The sequence below is a fragment of the Caretta caretta genome, chromosome 4 (assembly GCF_965140235.1).
Source record: "Caretta caretta isolate rCarCar2 chromosome 4, rCarCar1.hap1, whole genome shotgun sequence".
In the NCBI taxonomy this organism is placed as follows: domain Eukaryota; kingdom Metazoa; phylum Chordata; order Testudines; family Cheloniidae; genus Caretta; species Caretta caretta.
In genome coordinates this window covers 80,235,794-80,255,290 of record NC_134209.1, presented here as the reverse complement: position 1 = coordinate 80,255,290, position 19,497 = coordinate 80,235,794, and the positions used below count along the sequence as shown (strand labels likewise).

The 19,497-nt window shown below is 42.5% G+C and overlaps 1 protein-coding gene across 1 annotated transcript in view; it reads left to right on the top strand.

The window, feature by feature from the left end:
• The window catches only part of SH3RF1 (SH3 domain containing ring finger 1), a 150,004-nt gene that overhangs the window by 81,684 nt on the left and 48,823 nt on the right, over positions 1–19,497 (top strand). Inside the window, exons 3-4 of the mRNA XM_048847681.2 lie at positions 5,772–6,047; positions 7,538–7,633. Coding sequence (XP_048703638.1) covers positions 5,772–6,047; positions 7,538–7,633 — 372 coding nt within the window. The remainder of the gene's footprint in view (positions 1–5,771; positions 6,048–7,537; positions 7,634–19,497) is intronic.

Genomic DNA, 19,497 nt, shown 5'->3' with positions numbered 1-19,497 from the left:
ATTAATAAATTTACTCTTGTTTTATGATAAATTAATATCAGTGCGGTTATATTAAAGTGAGCTGTGCATCTCCAGCTGAGCCATCAGGCTGTGTCTATTTTGTTTCTTTGGAGACAGCAGACTGAACATGTCTGTTAGTGTGCAGTGATGGGGGCCATAATACTGCAGAGGAAAACTCGTCTTGGGGGTTCAGGAACCAGGCCACCTGCAAGGCAAAGGAAGGGCTAGCAGAGTCCTGAGGAGTTTCTTGTGAGTTCAATCCTTGAGGGGGCCATTTAGGGATCTGGGGCAAAAACTGGGGACTGGTCCTGCTTTGAGCAGGAAGTTGGACGAGATGATCTCCTGAAGTCCCTTCCAACCCTGATATTCTATGAGTCTATGAGTTTGTTGGGCTGCCTAACAGACTGGAAGGTCAGGGAGCTGATACATAGTTTAGTAGCAGCAAATCTCTTTCTTGCTGAGGCAGAAGAGTAACAAGGTGACTTATAGCTCTGGAAGCCTAGAGAAAGTATCACACAGAGACCTTATGAATTCAGATTCTGTGCTCTGTGGGTTCTGTAAGACAGTTTGAATACAATACATCAAGCTGACAGTGCTGTATGTATTGTTTAGAATAGTAAGACACTTTCAGAAAGGGCAATACATTTGCATATTTTTTAATCTATTTCCTTTGAAGCATTAGGGATAGCCATGGCTGCAGATGGGACACTGAACTGGGAGGGCCAGGGCGCTGAGGTGGTACAGAGCATTGTGTCTCAGTTGATTGCCTAGCTTGTTCTTACTAACATGCTCAGGGTCTAACTGTGATCGCCATATTTGGAGTCAGGAAGAAATTTCCCCCAGATGAGATTGTCAGTGACCTTGCGGGGGTGGGGGGTTTGTTTGTTTGTTTTTTTGCCTTCGTGTGCATCGTGTGGGTGCAGGTCACTTGCCAGGGTCCTTAGGGCATATCTTCCTTAATCATTTCCCTGCCATTGTGGGGACCGTGGGCACTGGTGCATCTCACTCTCTCCTATTCTCTGCCTGTGGCACATACTAATCTAGTCTCCTGTGGGCTGTAATATTTTAGTCTCATTTTAGTTGTTGGTTTTAGTGTGTGGGTATTGGTGGCCTGTGATATACAGGAGGTCAGACTAGATAACCTGATGGTCCTTTCTAGCCTAAACTCAGTGATGCTATGTATAAATGTGGATAACTTCCTTTTAAAAAGTCCCTATTTTTCTAATGTTTTCATATCTCTGAATCACAAAATACTTGAGCTAAATACAGTTACAGAAAGAGCAATAATGGAGACAGAGAAACTGAGCTATAAATTTGGGAGATCAGCTCGGTTTTAAGCTGAGATTGGAAATGAGATGCTAGAGCTGAGGTAAAGAGATACATGATAGCTGTTCCAAAGGGCTAGAACTAAAAAAGAGAAGTCTCTTCATGCAGAGTGAACAGTCTAGAAAAGGGCAGAGGCTAGGCCAGACAAGTGCAAGGAATATAGTGAGAAATGAGGTGATAAAGGAAATTTATGGAGAGACTTAAATATTAAGATGGAAATGTTGAACCAGATCATAAAATGGGAAACCAGTGCAGTTGTCTAAGGTTGTGGGTGGAGTGGTCAAATTTTGTATATGTGAAAAGCAAACAACAATATTTTGTATATGCTGCTGAATTAATTGTGGGAACTTGAGGTGATCAGAGAGAAAGGATATACAATAGTCACAGAGAAGGGTACCTTACGTCGGTCAGTTATCGGAGGTGTTGATTAATAATGTATTAAGTTGCTGAGATAGTGATAGGCACACTTGCACATACAGGAAATGGGGAAGCAAAAAGTTTTAAAGTCAATTATCAGTCCAAGGTTATGGAAAGAGGAGGCAAGTGGAAGATCTGAGTCAAGAACAGAAGTAGATAAAAAAGACTGATGTAGTAAGGATGCTCAAGAAAAGCACTACTGTTTGTCAGGCGTTTTGTTGAAGGAGCTAGAGGCAAAGTTTCAGGTTTACCTGAGCAAGATAGTGTGAATAGGAAGGAGTCACTAAGGCCAGGTCTATGCTAGAAAAGGTTTGCTGGCACAGCTCTATTGGTATAGCAATACTGGCAAAACCTACTGGAGACACAACTTATACCAGAAAAATACTGCTTTTGCCAGTACAGCTTACTCAGCTTCCCCAAGTGAAACAATCTATACTGGCAAAACCAGTTTTATATTGTTATAACTGTACCTACACTGGGGATTTTGCCCATACAGAAATGCCATAAAAATCACACCTCTAATTGACATTATTGTATTGACAAAGTTTTGAGTATAGCCTGCTTTAAGGTTATGAAAAGAACATAAAATTGCCAGTTATCAATTTTAAAATGGTAGCTAAGAATAAAGGTAAAGATAAGGTGACTTAGGAAAGATGGGGAAAAATATAAAAGTGGAAAATTTGTGAACCTGTCGTTTCTATAGACAAAATAGATGAGGTTGGAGAGGGAGCCTCTGCCAGAGAGGTTTTACTATTCAACATTTTATACTTAAATCTCTCTCTCTCTCTCTCTCTCTCAGACAATACATAACAAATGCAAATAGCATATGATAGAAGTCTTTTTATGATGTTGTAAAGTTGCTGTTTGTATTTGTTATGTATTGCCTTAATTACATTTTTTTTCCTTTGCTTTAAGGGCTTGGGTACATGTAATGTCCATTTTACTGTCTTGGTTAAAAATAATTAAAATAGTTTGTATAATATAAACTATAGCATAGAAATTCAGATATTGTTATTTTAAAAAAAAACCTGAGGCAATAACCGTAAGAAACCTGTATTAGGTACAGTATCTTTAAAAAAAAATTAAAATGCATTTAAAACTATTTTCATTGTTGTAGCTGGTCGGAGTAAATGGCAGCTGAAAACATACGGGTAGATGGCAGAGATTTTTCTTCTTTAGCCCTCCTTTCATGTTTAGTCAAGTGAAAGACTCAGAGTGAAATGTAAACTCTGGCTCAGCAGATCTTCAGAGCTCTGTAGCTTGATGAACAACCTCTGAGAGTTTAGAGGGAAGGCAGCAGTTGGTAAAGGTTGTTAAAGGCAAAGGCCAAAAAGGCTTCAGCCGTGACTTGGGTCTCAGATCATCCAGATGAGAGGAATGTGGAGACAGTGCCCTGGTGGGCCGTTGATATATTACACTCAAAGGAATAGTGCTGTGCAATCAAAACCAATTGTTCTGACTTTATCCTTCAGATGTAACAGAAGGAAAAGGCATTTGCTTTATTACTCTTCCGAGTCGTTTAACCATTTATCCTTAATCATTGGCTGTCTAAGTGAGAACAAGAACTTAGTTCATTGAACTTTGTTCTTTTTGAAATTATAGAGTAGAATCCATTTTATCCAATGTGGGAAATCTCCTTTTGAGAAACTTGACATACAAACTGGCACACTAAGTCTTTGAGTTTCATTGAAAAGGAACATCATACAAAAACACAGCCAGATGTTTGATTGCAGATTAATTTGCATTAGCCTTTATGATACACTCTATAGTATATGATTTGTAGTTCCAATATCCTGAGCAATCAATTAAATAATGTTAAATTAATGAGTCAGTTGCAATTACCAAGACACAATTTCATCACAATCACTGTTGAGTGGGAGGGCAGAGGGGGGAGAGAGAGGGGAGGAGAGGAGTATTTGCCACTTGAATTTTAGAAACACTCTTCAGTGATTACTAGTAGTGAGAAAACTAATACTTGGATCAAACCACCTGAGTACAAAGAATATGCATTAACCTTAATATAGTAAATTAATTTATCATAAATTAACTTTTTTTGCAGTTTAGGTGTGTACAGATTTCTTGAAAGATCTATACAAGAATGCTTTCTTCTGAGTTTCTAAATATTGCATCTCAGTGAATTTATTTGGGGTGTATTTTGGACACGGTGGGTGTGGTGGTGTTTTTGGTTTTGTGTTTCTGTTTAATTGTAATATGGTGGTTATAATGATTTGGGGCAGTTGTCCATGTGCAACTTATGAATTCTGATTGATGTTATGAAGCTGTATGTTATATCAGGGAATGCCTCTGTTAAGTGACAATATTTCTTCTGTGCACAGTGTATCAATGGATGGCTCTCAAGGTGAGGTAATGTTACATAAATCATCCAACGAATGGTGACAGAGTGGTCACCTGTCTTAAGAGTTTCTCAGTAAGAGAGGGAAAACTGATGTAAAAAAATGGGAGAGAGCTGAAAACAAAAGCTAAATATGTAATTTCATCCCCCAAGTTCACATACTTATAGTGAGAAGAGGTCCAAAGCTCTAAAAACGGATTTGGGGATTATACTGAATCACAAATTGAGTAGGAGTCAACAATGTGAAAAAGGCTAATATAATTCTGGAGTGTATTAAAGTGCTATATCTAAGACATGGGGAGGTCATTCTTGCATCTACTCAGCATTGGTCAGGCCTCGGCTGAAGTACTGTGTTCAGTTTTGGGCTCCATACTTTAAGAAGGATGTGGACAGGTCAGAGAGGGTCCAGAGGAGAGCAACAACAATGGAAAAGTTGGAAAAAACCTGACCTATGAGGAAAGGTAAAAAAAACTGGGCATGTTTAGTCTTGAGAAAAGAAGACTGGGTGGGAACCTGATAAGTCTTCAGATATGTTAAGGGCTGTTATAAAGAGGTGATTAATTGTTATCAGGTTCACTGATGATAGAACAAGAAGTAATGGACTTAGTCTACAGCAAGGGAGATATAGGTTAGATATTAGAAAAAGATTTCTAACTAGAAGAGTAGTTAAGCTCTGGCCTGGGTTATCAAGGGAAGTTGTGGTATCCCCATCATTGGAGGTTTTTAAGAACAGGTTAACAAACACCTGTCAGGTCTAGGTCTGCGGGGTCCTCCCTCAGTGCAGTGGAAAGAATTAGATGACCTTTCAAGGCCCCTTGCAGCCCTTCATTTCTATGATTCTATTAAATTCAAAAAGATTTTGGAGTGGCTTAAGTGTGGAAGATTATCATCAGGTTAGTGACAGAGTTTTCAGATAAGTGCATGCAGGCTTTCCACATTTTTTTGCATTAACCCAATTATGCTGAAATACAGCAAAGTCTGAAATATCATCCTTTATTATACTATGCATGTGGGTGAATTTGTGATTTTGTCTGTTCAAATGGATTTTGCCCTGAAAAAAGTGTCCTGTTACAAAATAATACTTTTAAAAACTCTTAATATATAGAATGAATACATATCAAACTCCTAATTGCTGTGTGAGTTCATCCAAGAGAAGAGGAAGAAAATCCAGCTGCACGGTAAAAAATCTAATGTTCTGCTTTAGTGCTGGACAGATCCACATTAGTTGCCTGCAAACAAAAATACTTGCTTTATTTATTTTCGTAAAATTCTGGCCAAATTATGTTTCTTGTAGTCTTTGAAACCTCATTATTATTTCTAATCTTCAGAGTACTGGCTGTTAATGACTCTGATTCACTGCAAGCTGCTTTAGTGCTGAATTCTTGCAAAAAAAAATTATTTGTGTATTAACTACGCTTTTTGGTGAGGGATATGTTGTTGTATTTTTCCCTCAAACTCATTATACTAGAACATTTAACACTTTAACTTAGCATATTGAAATTCTGTTAGAATCAGTAGTGTAAAAATTGGCCCTGGTTTTATTGTAGATAATAAATTGTGCTTTATTATATAATTCTTTTTATCTATCAATCTCAAAACACTTTTCAAAGGTTTGGACAGCATTATCACACCTATTTACAGATAAAATACTAATTTTAGTATTTTTCTTTTTTAGGCTATACCTCAGTTACCGTGTGCCAAAGCATTATATACCTATGAGGGAAAAGAACCTGGAGATCTTAAATTCAATAAGGGTGACATCATCATTTTACGTCGGCAAGTGGATGAAAATTGGTACCACGGAGAAGTCAGTGGTGTCCATGGCTTTTTTCCTACCAACTTCGTTCAGATTATTAAACCTTTACCTCAACCTCCGCCTCAGTGCAAAGCACTTTATGACTTTGAAGTGAAAGACAAGGAAGCAGACAAAGACTGTTTGCCATTTTCAAAGGTAAAAACATGTAGAAACAACTTTTAAAAAAGAAAGGATTTTCTTTGAATAATTATTCATTGACTTAGAATATTTTACATTGTTTCTGTTCTAAAAGTCTTGCCTATATGTTCTCCCTAGCTCTGATATGTTAAGAAGCCAAGGATATGTAAGTTCACAGGGCATTTCTTCAATATATACCACTTCTTTTCCTCCCTTAAACCACAGACACTGTTCTCCTCTGAGGATTTCACCACTGAAATTGAAAGTGCAGTTTTTTTAACTGCTTTTATATGCATTCTGAATTTGAGAGAGTCTGAATTGTGAATTTAAAGCATTCCCAGTCCAGAGGGAACTTTCACTTATTTTTAGTTGTCAGAGTTCATACTAATTGTCAAGTTTTCATTTAATCCAGGGCATTTTTAATACTAACTGTGAGCTTTGTGTCACTACATAAGAATAAAAATTGCCTTTTGGAAAAGAGTCAATTCCTTTTGTTTTGTTCCTATTTGAGTTATTTTTCTGTCTTAGAAGGCATGAAACAACGTGAAGTTTTAATAGGAGTACTAAGATTATGAAGAGTAATCTTAAAAGACACTTAACCATAGCTTGGGGCTGTTTTTTTTCAGTTGCCTACAAATTTATAGTACGTTAATTTTTCCAGACTGCACAAAAAATGTTACAAGATCAGACTTGTGAACTAGTTAGATGTCTTTACAGCCCTCAGCTATTAAAAATGGAAAGGTCACCTGAAATTATACAAGAGGGAGGCCTTAAATATTCAGTTCTCCCTCTTACGAGACCGGTACAACTACATGTGAACAGAAAATAACTTTTACTGAACAAAATGTTAGTGCTCCTAAGGATAATCAGCCTAGTTATTATATTGCATTGCAGCTTTGATTTTTAAGTAGTGTGTGCAATGTATGCATTGTTTGTAATCTTCAATTTTATATCAGTGCAAGTGTTTCTTAGCATTTCTGAGTTTTTCAATGAAATAAAAGTTAATGATGATTCTAGGGCAAAATAAATTTATTGAGCAAATAATAGCTTCTTTGCAAGCATGCTTAAAACTAAAATTCTGTATTTCAAAGGAGATGATATCAGTTATGCTTTCTAAGTTTGCTAATGTTCTTACATGAGGAGAAAAGCAACAGCTGGGAACACAGGGGAACAAGCTAGCTTATAAGTAAGGAGAGTTTGAGACTCAATTAGGGGTTGATGGAATACACTACAGTTGGCACAGCAGGCAGTCTGTTGCTCAGGAGAAACCCAAATAACTGACTGAGATTAGTTCTTGGGCTGCTGTGCAGGACTTGACCAAGATGAGGAAGCTCTACTGGAAATCATTTTAATTCCAAAAACTGCAGGTTCCTATTGTGAAAATGAAGCTCCTGCTATGGAATTCTTCTTCATGTACCCCTTTGTCTGATGATGCTTGTGTTTTGGAGAGAAATTACATGAATAGCTTAATTTGAGCTGGGAGACATAATTACTTCATGTTTGTACAGGATGATGTGCTGACTGTGATTCGCCGAGTAGATGAAAACTGGGCTGAAGGAATGCTGGCTGACAAGATAGGGATATTTCCCATTTCGTATGTTGAGGTGAGTAAAGTTGTGCCATCGTATAATAGGCCGTATGAGAAAAGTACTTTAAATAGATAGAAATATGTCTTTCTAAAACTATAAATGCTGACGATAATTCTAAAACATATAATATTAATCCAATATATGTACATGAGTAAACTGAGTAACCTCATAAACTTGCTGATGCAGTGAATGTGCATCCTCACCCTTTTCTCTCCTTACTGTTTGTTGCCTTTGTTCATTATATCACATTTAATATTATATTGTAAACCCTTTGAGGCAGGGACTTTGCCTTCTTGTGTGTCCTGCGAGGCGCCTGGTCCTTCCCAACCAACACTTACTCACAAAATAGAAAAAAATGAATGAATCAGGTATACAATACGCTTCCATTTCTCCCTAATGCCCACCACACCAAAGTAAATGAGCGTCATTGAAGGTCAGCAAATTTAGGCTATTGTGGACCAAACAAGGGAGTGAATTTCAAAGTTGAGGACCCTTTATGTAAAACAGCCTGAAACCTCTCTTTTAGACCTGGGAGTGGAGAGTGCAAATATGGTAAGTTTAAACAGGAAGAGAGGTGGTTTCTTGGGTATATAGGCCCAAATCAGTTAGGACTTCATAGGAGAAAGCCAACACCTGAAATTCCATCCAAAAATCGTAATGCAACCAGTACAGGCTATGGAGCACTGGTGTAATAATTATTGTTTGTATTGTAGAAGTGCTTGGAGATCTCAACTGACATTAAGGTCCCATTGTGCTAAGCCGGTGTAAACACATGGTAAAACATACTCCTTGCTGTGAAGACCTTACAGTCTATGTAGACAAGACAGAGCATGGGCAAAAATAAGTGTTATCCCCATATTACAGATGCAGAAATGAGAGAGGCTAACTGCTGTGCCCAAGTACACAGAGGAAGTCTGTGACTCAGCTGGGAATTGGGCCCAGGTCACTGCTTAATTTCATTTATTTATACATTAGCTTTTCTATGTTACTCACCACTGTAGTATCTGAGCAGTGCACATTCATTCAAGAACTTAGCTTCTCAGTACCCCTGTGAGTATTATCTCCATTTTACAGACAGGGAAACTGAGGTATAGGTTAAGTAATTCGCATAAAGTTACACAGAATGTGGCAGCACCATGTCACTCCTAGTTCTTGTTCGAGTGCTTGTTCATGTTGATTCCAATCAGGTGTGTGCGTGCACACATGCACAGTAGTCAGAAGATTTTTCCCCTAGCAGCATCTGTCAGGTTGGCCTGGGCGCCCCTTGGATTCTTGCCTTCATGGTGCTCAATATAGAGTCCTGTTGACCCGCCAACCTATCAGTTCCTTCTTACAGCCAGTGACAGCTGGAACTTCCCTGTGCTCTTGTCTCAACAGGCGCATTTAGCAGTTTCTTACATTGTTCTCCATTAGTTTTCCATTGTTTGTTAATAGATAGTATTTAGTATTTTGTTAGTGTTAGATAAGTTTCCTTGGGGGTGGGGGGGGATCCGCTTCTCTGCTCTCCCGACGCCGGGACATGCCAGGGTCTCTGGCTTCAAAGCCTGCGGCAAGTGTATGTCCAGAAGCAATCCTCACCTCGTGCCTAAAGTGTTTAGGAGAGGACCATCAGAAGGATTGTCGTGCCATTTGTAAGACCTTTTGGCCCAGGACTTTAAAAGATAGAGAGCAGCACCTGAAGGTCCTGTTGATGGAGGCAGCACTCTTCCCCATGTCCGACCCTGGGTCGATGGACCCTGCACTGAGTACCTCCTCCTCAGTGCAGAGCACTTCAGCATCGTCAGCACGAGTACCGGTGCTGGGTAAGGATAAGGACTCATGGCACCATCCTGGCTCCACTCACGGCTCACATGCCGCATGCAGTCACTGTTCGCAATCGTTGGTGCTGCAAAAGAAGAGGCCGGAGCAGGGTGGCTCTCTCCCTACTAGGCCTAAGGAGCCTGCTGCTGTGAGAATCGTGTCGGGCCACACTAGTGCTGCTCCACCAGTGATGATCGCGCCAAGTCCTGCCCACGTGGAAGGGCGGTTGAGTCCGGACCCTCCTCACTCGCCGAGCCATGAGCGGCACCTTCCTTCGACACCTGAGGCGTTTGAGGCTGCCCAAGAACTGCTTCACCTCTCAGCACTATTCTCTCCTCCCAGATGGGACAGGTCATCAGCACCAGTCATTCCCCGGGCTCCTTCAAGGGGAAAGCCCGCTATGATGGCCCACCAATCTCCGACCCCGGTGTGCCACTCCTGGCACCAGAGCACATTCAGTAGCCATACTGATCCCCGAGCCCTCAGCACGAAAGCTTGGTGTCTAGAAGTGCTGCTCCCCCAAAGTCATTGTTTTCAGACACCTCGGAGTCTGAGTCAGACTCCTATTGGTCCTGGAGGAATAGGAGCAGACAGTCCATGTCCTGGTACCGTGGCCCACCCCAATGGCAGACCTCAGCGCAATGGCCCTTTTGGACTCCTTGGGCTTTTCATCAAAGCCAAGGGTTTCATTCCAGGGAGACGTCAGTGGCCTCAGCCTCATTTGTACCCCTGCCAGCACCGCCAGCACTGGCAGGGTTGTGGGTAGGCCCATTACTACCCTGCACTATCATTTTGATGCCTCTGGTGCAACTGGGCCCAGGTGCCTGTGTCAATATATGCAGCCCCTACACTGAGGGGTGCGACACCATCTGTGTTGGCACTGGGCCAAGAAACCCGGGTGCTGCGGAACCCCTTGGGTGCAGAAGAAAGGGATCAGTCACCCCTCATGGGGGTCTCTTCCTCATCCTCGCCAGATGAGGCATTGGCGGGCACGGCGACAGCCCCAGCCTTAGAGGACAACAGGGTTCTGCAGCAATTGTTGCGAAGGGTTTCCCAGGGCCTGGGCATTCAGGCAGAGGAGGTAGTGGAGATGCTGATCCAATGATGGACGACCTCGCCCCCTCTAGACCTGCTCGCATTGCCCTCCAGCGAAGGGCAACAAAAATTATTAGGGGACTGGAACACATGAGTTATGAGGAGAGGCTGAGGGAACTGGGATTGTTTAGTCTACGGAAGAGAAGAATGGGGGGGGGATTTCATAGCTGCTTTTAACTACCTGAAAGGTGGATCCAAAGAGGATGGATCTAGACTATTCTCAGTGATAGCAGATGACAGGACAAGGAGTAATGGTCTCAAGTTGCAGTGGGGGAGGTTTAGGTTGGATATTAGGAAAAACTTTTTCACTAGGAGGGTGGTGAAGTACTGGAATGCGTTACCTAGAGAGGTGGTGGAATCCCCTTCCTTAGAAGTTTTTACGGTCAGGCTTGACAAAGCCCTGGCTGGGATGATTTAGTTGGGATTGGTCCTGCTCTGGGCAGGGGGTTGGACTAGATGGCCTCCAGAGGTCCCTTCCAACTCTGTTATTCTATGATTCTATGATCTCTGACACCACAAAACCTCTGTGGCAGACCTTTTTGCCCCCTACAGCTAACCACAATGAAAGACGCTACTTTTTGTGCCATCCAAGCGTTACGAGCACTTATACACACATCCCACACCTGACTCTCTCGTGGTCAAAGCTGCCAACCAACGTGAGCATCAGGGCTTCCAGGGACCCTCCCCGAAGAATCAGGAGGCGAAAAGGCTTGACCTTTATGGGAGAAAGGTCTACTCCACTGGAGGCCTACAGCTCCGCATTTCAAATCAGCAGGCCATTGTCAGCAGGTACTGCTTCAACACATGCAGGGCAATGGCTAGTTTTGTGGAGCTATTGCTGTAGGACTCCTGCGCCGATTTTCAGCTCTTGTGGAGGAAAGGAAGCTCATTTCCAGGGCTTCACTACAAGCTGCACTGGATGCAGCGGATGCAGCTACTCCTGTGATGGCCACAGGCATAGCTGTGAGGAGGGGCTCCAAGTCTCAGGCTTGCCATATGAGCTCCAACAAATGATTCAGGACCTCCCCTTCGAGGGTCCGGCTCTATTTTCTGAAAAGACGGATAAAAGGCTGCAGAGCCTGAAGGATTCAAGAGCCACTCTCAAATCGTTGGGCCTCCATTCTCTGGCTAGACAGCGTAAACATTTTAGGCCACAACCTCCTCCACGGTTCTACCAGCTGCAGAATCGTCAGGACGGCTCATGGAGGAGGAACAGGACCGGCAGAAGGCGACTGCACCCGTCCTCAGGTCAGAACTCTGACCAATCTAAACCACCCTCTGGGCCAAAACAGTCCTTTTGAAGGTGCAGACGAGGACGGCGCACCAGATCCCCAACTGGATCCACCCCGCCTTACCTTCTCATCTCTACTATCCCCTTTCAACCGTGCATGGTCCCGTATCACCTCAGACTGTTGGGTGCTCCACACGTTAGAGAGGGGATACTCCATCCAATTCTGTGCCCTCGCACCCTTCCATCCCCCTTCCCTGTCCCTCTTCAGGGACTCTTCTCACAAGCAGCTCCTTGTCCAGGAAGTGCGGTTGCTCCTATCTCTAGGGGCACTAGAGGAGATTCCTCAGGAGCACTTGGGGTGAGGGTTTTTATTCCCAGTATTTCCTTATACTGAAAACCAAAGGCAGTCTCAGGCCTATCTTGGACCTGTGAGAACTCAACAAGTTCATGAAGAAACTCACGTTCTGCATAGTCTCTTTGGCCTCAATCATGACTGGATCCAGCAGACTTGTATGCTCCCCTTGACTCGAAGGATGCATATTTCTATATCATAATCACCTAGCCCCACAGAAAGTACCTAAGGTGTGTGGTGAATGGTACCCACTACCAGTTTACAGTCTTTCCATTTGGCCTGTCAGCAGCACCTCGAGTTTTCACCAAGTGCATAGCAGTCATCTCTGCATTCTTGCGCAAGCACCAGGTACAGGTGTTTCCATACCTTGACAACTGTCTGATCAAGGGCCTCTCCAAGACCCAAGTGGAGGCTCAGGTCAGATTCATCAGAGCCACCTTCGACAACCTGGGTCTCCTTCTGAACGAAGCAAAATCAACTCTGTCCCCCATCCAGAGGATAGAGTTTGTAGGGGCAGTACTGGACTTGACCTAAGTCAGGGCATACCTGCCACGAGCAAGGTTTCAGGCCCTGATAGATATCATTCGAGGCACCAGACAGTTTCCCACCACCACAGCAAGAAACTGCCTGAAGCTTCTCAGACGCATGGCTGTCTGTACCTACGTGGTGGAGCATGCCAGACATAGGCTTCGACCTCTTCAGTCGTGGCTCACGTCAGTGTATTGCCCAGGCCGGTACAGCTTGGACAGGATCGTGATCTTGCCTCGCCCAGTCATCGACTCCCTCCTGTGGTAGCTCGACCCTCAGGAGGTGTGCTCAGGGATTCCCTTCGCCACTCCGCAGCCATCTCTGTTGCAAGTGACGGACGCATCAGACTTGGGCTGGGGAGCTCATCTGGGAGACCACAGGACCCAAGGTCTTTGGTCTCAAGCAGACCTGGCTCTCCACATCAAAGTCAGAAAGCTGAGAGCAATGCATCTTGCATGCCAGACCTTCTGTGAACACTTAATTGTGTATCAGTTATGAAGGACAATACAACAACAATGTTTTATATCAACAAATGGGGGGTGTACGCTCCTCTTCCCTGTGCCAGGAAGCCGTCATGCTGTGGAACTTCTGTGTGAAACATTCAATACCCCTGCAAGTGTTGTACCTCCCCAGGGTACAGAACAAACTGGCAGACCACCTCAGCAGGTTGTTTCAGGCCTATCAATGGTCCCTTTGCCTGAACGTCGTGGTCTCAATCTTCCAGAGATGGGGCTTTCCCCAGATAGACCTATTTGCCACGTGATACAACAGGAAGTGTCAGCAGTTCTGCTCCTTCCAGAATCACGGCTTGGGCTCCAGAGCGAAAGCGTTCCATGGGGAGGGCATCTCTTTTATGCCTTTCCATCCATACTGCTCATTCACAAGGTACTCCTCGAGATCTGGAGGGAAGGGGTTCAGGTCATATTGATAACACCAGGCCGGCCCCGACAGCACTGGTACACATCTCTCCTAGACATGTCTGTGGAAGCCCCGGTCACCCTTCCACTCTTCCCGGACTTTCTGACACAATATCACAGTCGTCTTCAACATCCGAACCTCGACTTGCTTCACCTTACAGCATAGAAGCTCCATGGTTGAACCCGATGGAGCTTTCCTGTTCAGACCAGGTCAGAAAAGTCCTCCTTGGCAGCAGGAAATCCTCTACGAGAGCCACCTACCTTGCCAAGTGGAAGAGATTTTCAATTTGGTTGGCGCAGTGCCATTCACCCCTGATACTAGCCTCAGTGCTGCTCATTTTGGACTACCTCCTCCATCTGAAGCAGCAGGGGCTTTCGTTGTCTTCAATAAGAGTGCCCTTAGTTGCCATATCGGCCTTCCATCCGGGTGCAGGGGGCCGCTCGGTGTTTGCGAACCCTATGGTCAGCTGATTTTTAAAAGGACTTGACAGACTGTACCCTCATGTCCGACAGCCTGTCCTAGCCTGGGACCTCAGCCTGGTCCTCTCTAGGCTCATGGGACCACCCTTCGAACTGTTGGCAACATGCTCCCTGCTCTACCTCTCTTACAAGGTGGTGTTCCTGGTAGCAATAACCTCGGTCAGGAGGGTGTCTGAGCTCAGATCCCTAACGTCAGAGCCTCCCTACACCGTGTTCTATAACGACAGAGTTCAGCTCAGACCTCATCCTGCTTTCCTCCCGAAGGTTGTGTCACAGTTTCATATCAACCAGGACATCTTTCTCCCGGTGTTCTACCCTAAGCCTCATTCCAGCAGCAGGGAGCAGAGACTACACGCTCTGGATATCCACAGGGTGCTAGCCTTTTACATCGAGAGAACAAAACCATTCAGAAAAATCGGTCCAGTTATTCATGGCAGTGGTGGACAGAATGAACGTTCTGCCGGAATTGTCACAACACATCTCATCATGGATAGCGTCCTGTATTCATGAGTGCTACAACCTGGCAGGGGTTCCTGCATCGCCGATCACTGTGCACTCCACCAGTGCGCAGCTTCATCAACAGCGTTCCTGGCTCAGGTTCCCACTCAGGTAATCCACAGAGCAGTAATATGGTCTCCATCCATACTCTCGCCACGCACTGTATGATTATCCAGCAGACCAGAGATGATGCAGCCTTTGGACGAGCAGTGCTCCAATCAGTGGACGACTCCAATCCCACCACCTAAACTTGGGCTTGTGAGTCACCTGATTGGAATCGAGATGAACAAGCACGCAAAGAAGAAAAAAACAGTTACTGACCTTCTCGTAACTCTTGTTCTTTGAGATGTGTTGTTCATGTCCATTCCAATACCCACCCTCCTACCCCACTGTCGGAGTAGCCAGCAAGAGGGAACTGAGGGGGTGGCAGGTCGACAGGCCTCTATATTGAGCGCCAGGAGTACCAGAGTTATCCAGTCAAGACCAATCAGTATTGTGGCAAATTGCTGGCACAATTATGATGGGTCCTGCACTTCCTCTTCTTGTGTGTGGGGGGGTGTTCAGGGCGCAGTTTCCTGCCCCTGAACTAGGGTATCTACTGTCACACTAGTAACCCGCCCTCTACTCCAGGTCCCAGCCCAGAGGCCCTAGGGATAGTGGCAAACCACTTGAACTAGTGCTTCCTTCCCCTGGGCTACTTCCCTCTCCTGCTCTTCAGCTTGTGGGCTTCCTGCCCTCTCTCTGCACAAGCCACGTGTCTCTTTACCTAGGGTCTTGTTCTTCTCCAAATTCTCCTCTGCTTTAATTCCTTCAAACTGCTCTCTGCTCCAACTCCAAACCACTCTGCTCCAACTCCTTCACCTGGCTGATTGAAGCAGGGGGTTTTATCAGGTGACTGGCTTTAGGTGCTCTAATTGGCTTCAGGTGCTTTTAATTAATCTATAGAAACCTTTCTTCCCTCTACATGGAATAAGGCTTCTCCTCATCGTGGGACTTACATATCTTTCCTGTATCCCTCTCCTGCTGCCTTCTGGCCATGCTGTATCACGGTATGCATAGTCTATAGTGCTGAGTACAATGTACATTCTTAAATAAACACCACATTTTATCCTTTCTTTCTTTCTTCAACAAGAAATGAAATCCACATAGGCGTTCCTCCAAATATAAAGATTTTTTAAGTCTCCAGTAACAGCTAGAAAGTAAAGTGGTACATATAATGGAGTAAAAAGTTTTTTGGGAAACACTTTTCAGTTATAGGGCATATAGAAAGGAAAATATTATTTTCAGATTTCTGAAATGTGAAGTAACTTGTTGAAACTGCAGTGGAATGAATGGCAGGCACTCTTACAATAATCCACCTGTAGTCTTTAAAAAAGTGAATCTATGCCAAATGCACAAAACATACAAGTATTAACAATACAAGTGAAATGTTCATTTTGGTAGAATTTTAAGAAGATAGTATAATGTCTAATGCATCCATCCCTTAGTTTGTGAGTTTAGTCACTGAGAACTCAAGATTTACCTACCAAATTAGTCGTGTTCCTTACTAGCCCTCTTCTTCCTGCCCTAGCCCCAACCCATCAAAAAAGTAGTTTAACATGTTTCATTTTTTAATTATCTCCATTCCTTTTAGGGAGTTTGAATTCCTGACTCAGTACTTTTAAAATCTTGCATTTATTAGGCTAGACTCGCTGTTGATCACCATTAGACAAAGTAGTCTTAATTATAGTGTTGGGGAAAAAATTAGTCTCTTCTAGTAATATTAAATCAAGAACAGTCGAATTAAACGTTTTATATAAACTTGCCTTCACTTGTCTTGTCAGCCTGGAATGTACAATGGAAAAATTATTCAAAAGTCAATGTTTTTCATTGCTTTCAAAAAGAGTACTTCATGTTCTTAATGGAAAAATCATGCTCTGGTACATGTCAAATTTATTTAAAGAGAAGTATTCATTGTAAATAACCTTTACATTCACATTGAAAAGGGTCCTCAAAATAGATAAGCCAAAGGAAATAAATGGGTCTTGAAGTGTGCCCAAAAAGTAGTCTGTTTGGGAATTTCACAATCAAGGATCCTTGACTGAGAGAGACTTAGCCCAGCCTAATGCTGAATGAAAGTGCTGAGATGAAACTTAGCTAACTGTTCGTACCAGAAAAGGCTAAAGGGCAATACATTCATTGTAGCCTATATGGTGAAGGTCTTCAGTTCTGTAATTTCTACATTATCATGAACACAAACTTTAGAACAATCACTAAAAACATATATAACCAATTCATACAAGCTTTCTTAAGCACTATCGAAAACCAGTCTTGCACTCACCATTTGCAATTGGACACCAGATTTATTTATATACGCACACCTATACTAAATCCCTTACAGTACTACCTACAATGTAACTTATGAAAGCCATACCAATTCTATATTGATCATGAAAACACATGAATATATAATTAGTAAATTCTAGTCAGAGTTCAAGTGTGCCCATTGGTATTCAGGTTGAAGGTGGGCTGTGGGTGGTAGATGACAGGTGGTTGAGGTTGAGAAGAGGGAACTAATAAATGGAACATAAATGTGGTGTGGCTTATTTCCTTGTGCTTTGTAGTTAGGGGTGGGGATGTATGCTTCACTGATCCTCTGATGTGTCTGCAGCTCAGGCACACGAGAGCAGACTGGATGAGCTCTCCCTTTCCTATCCCAAGGAAGAAGCAAGCAGCTATACTCTGTAACTGTTACAGTCTCCATATTATTTTAAGGAAAGGCCAATAGCCAGTGCATTCCACGTAGGTTTAGCCTATGTGCTGCTCTTTTGTGTTTGTTTCCCTGCCTAAGAGAGTTCAGCAGATTCCTTATGCTTGACTAATCTTGGATTAATCCCATAAACATGCCAAAAATCTTTCTCTAATTTGGGGTTCCCTCTAAATAGAGGAAACAGATCCTGCAGGCATTATTAGTTTCAGAAAGTAAACAAACATAATTAAGTGGAACAGTTACCTGAGGAAGCTTTTAGCAGTGGTTTTTGAGACCCTTGGGTAAGCCCTTTCACTCATTTAATTGCTCTTCCCCAATAGGTGATTCTTGCTTTATAAATGAAGTATTGGTTTTCTTTCTGTAATTCTGGGTCATCTGGGAACAAAATCTTCATTACATACATTGCAGACAGAATAGAAATGGATGGGAATTTAAACTGTCATTGCCATTGTTTAAAACATGTTTTGCTAGAAGTTAGGATGTGCATATTCTTGTGAATGATATGAAGAATTTTAATCTGAGATGGAAGAATAAAATGGATATGAGTACAAAATCTGCAGTATGTCTAATCCTCACAGTGCCTAGCTACTTATCCAGTCTGCAGGATAGAACCATGAAAATTCAAGTGGCAGAGCAATTTTCTTCAGCTTCTTGTTAACATTTTTTTTTCTTGCTTTGTGTCCTCCAACCCACGTATCTGGAATTTAATCAATTTAAAGCACTGTAATAAATTAGCATAAAATGTTTCCCTAAGCTTCTTAAAAACATGTTTTTAGTCTTTTTATAAAATGTTGAATTTCAATACTAAATAAGGAGCATGGTTTTGCAAATTCATTGGCAGAGCTGTGTGTATAACCATTATGGTTAGGGTCTTTCTACAATGGAACAGGACTACCCTAAGTTATCTGTGGCCTTGCCTGCACTAACAGTCTTTGAAAGATATAATTCACCACCAATGGTAGCAACAGGGGAAGTCATAGTATACACAGGTCTTGGAAATGTTTACCACCATGTTGTTTAATCCTATGTCTTCTGTGAAATTCCTATTGCTCTTCTCTACTCCATTCAAAACAGTAAGATCATCTTCAGTATTATTGCTCTGACCATGTCATCCCACCCTTTGAATGCCTCCACTGACTCCCCCTTTCCATGACACTAAGTTCAAACCTTTTGTCCTTGCCTTCCAGGCATTCCACAGCTCTGCCCTTTCCTGCTTATCTGCTTTTGTCTGTTTTAATATTGATCCTCCACTACTCTGGCAATTCCAGCCTTTACCCCCATTTATCTGTTTCTCCCACATGTGTTTTTTTCTACACACTCCCACTGGCATTGAATTTCCTCCCTGAACAGATCCTTCAGATCCCAGTTAAAGACCCATTTGTATTATGAAGTCTACATGAAATTTGCCAACTAATACTGGCTAAAGTAGAAGTCAGTTGGGGATAGTTAATATTTTTAATAAAGTCTGTATATGTATGCATGTGGGCATATTTGTACACACATGTACAAGCACACACTATTTTGATAGTATATTTTATCCCTATCTCCCACCTTTTGTATAGTACTTACCTTCTTAGATTGTAAGCTGTTCAGGGCATGGGCTGGCTTCCTTTGTGTGGACAGCACCTAGCTCAGTGTGGGGGCTGCCAGAATACAAATAATACAGTAATTATATAGTGAGGTTTTGGTAAAATAAAGCATTTTTTTAAACTTCCCCTGAACATAGCAGGAGTCTTGTGGCTCCCAGGAAAATGGCTAAGGTAAATAAAGAATAGACTATGCTGACGTGAAAAAACAGTGACTCCATAGTAAATAATCCTATACTTTCCTCTTGATTGTTCTTACTTGGTTCTTCATGAAAAAATATGCCTCCCTGCCCCCCACCCCCTGGCAAAATACAAACGAATTTTCCAAATAGAGGTTATTCACACTAAAAATTGGCATTATTTTTAATGAGGATTAATATGTTTAAAGAAACACTTGCAGTCTACTTGTATTGATGTACTTTAGTTCGTGAATGAATGTGTCTCCCTATACTGCTTCTTACAACAGTTTTAAGCTATACATAGAAATTCCTGGCAGTTAATAACATGGTTTTATGAAGAATAAACTCTTACCCTTCTCAATTTTATTTTATTTTATTTTATCTAGTGTTAATCTTCTGACGGTCAGAAGATTAAAATGCCCAAGATCCTTTATTTCTTTATTACAGAGACAGGATTTAGTTGC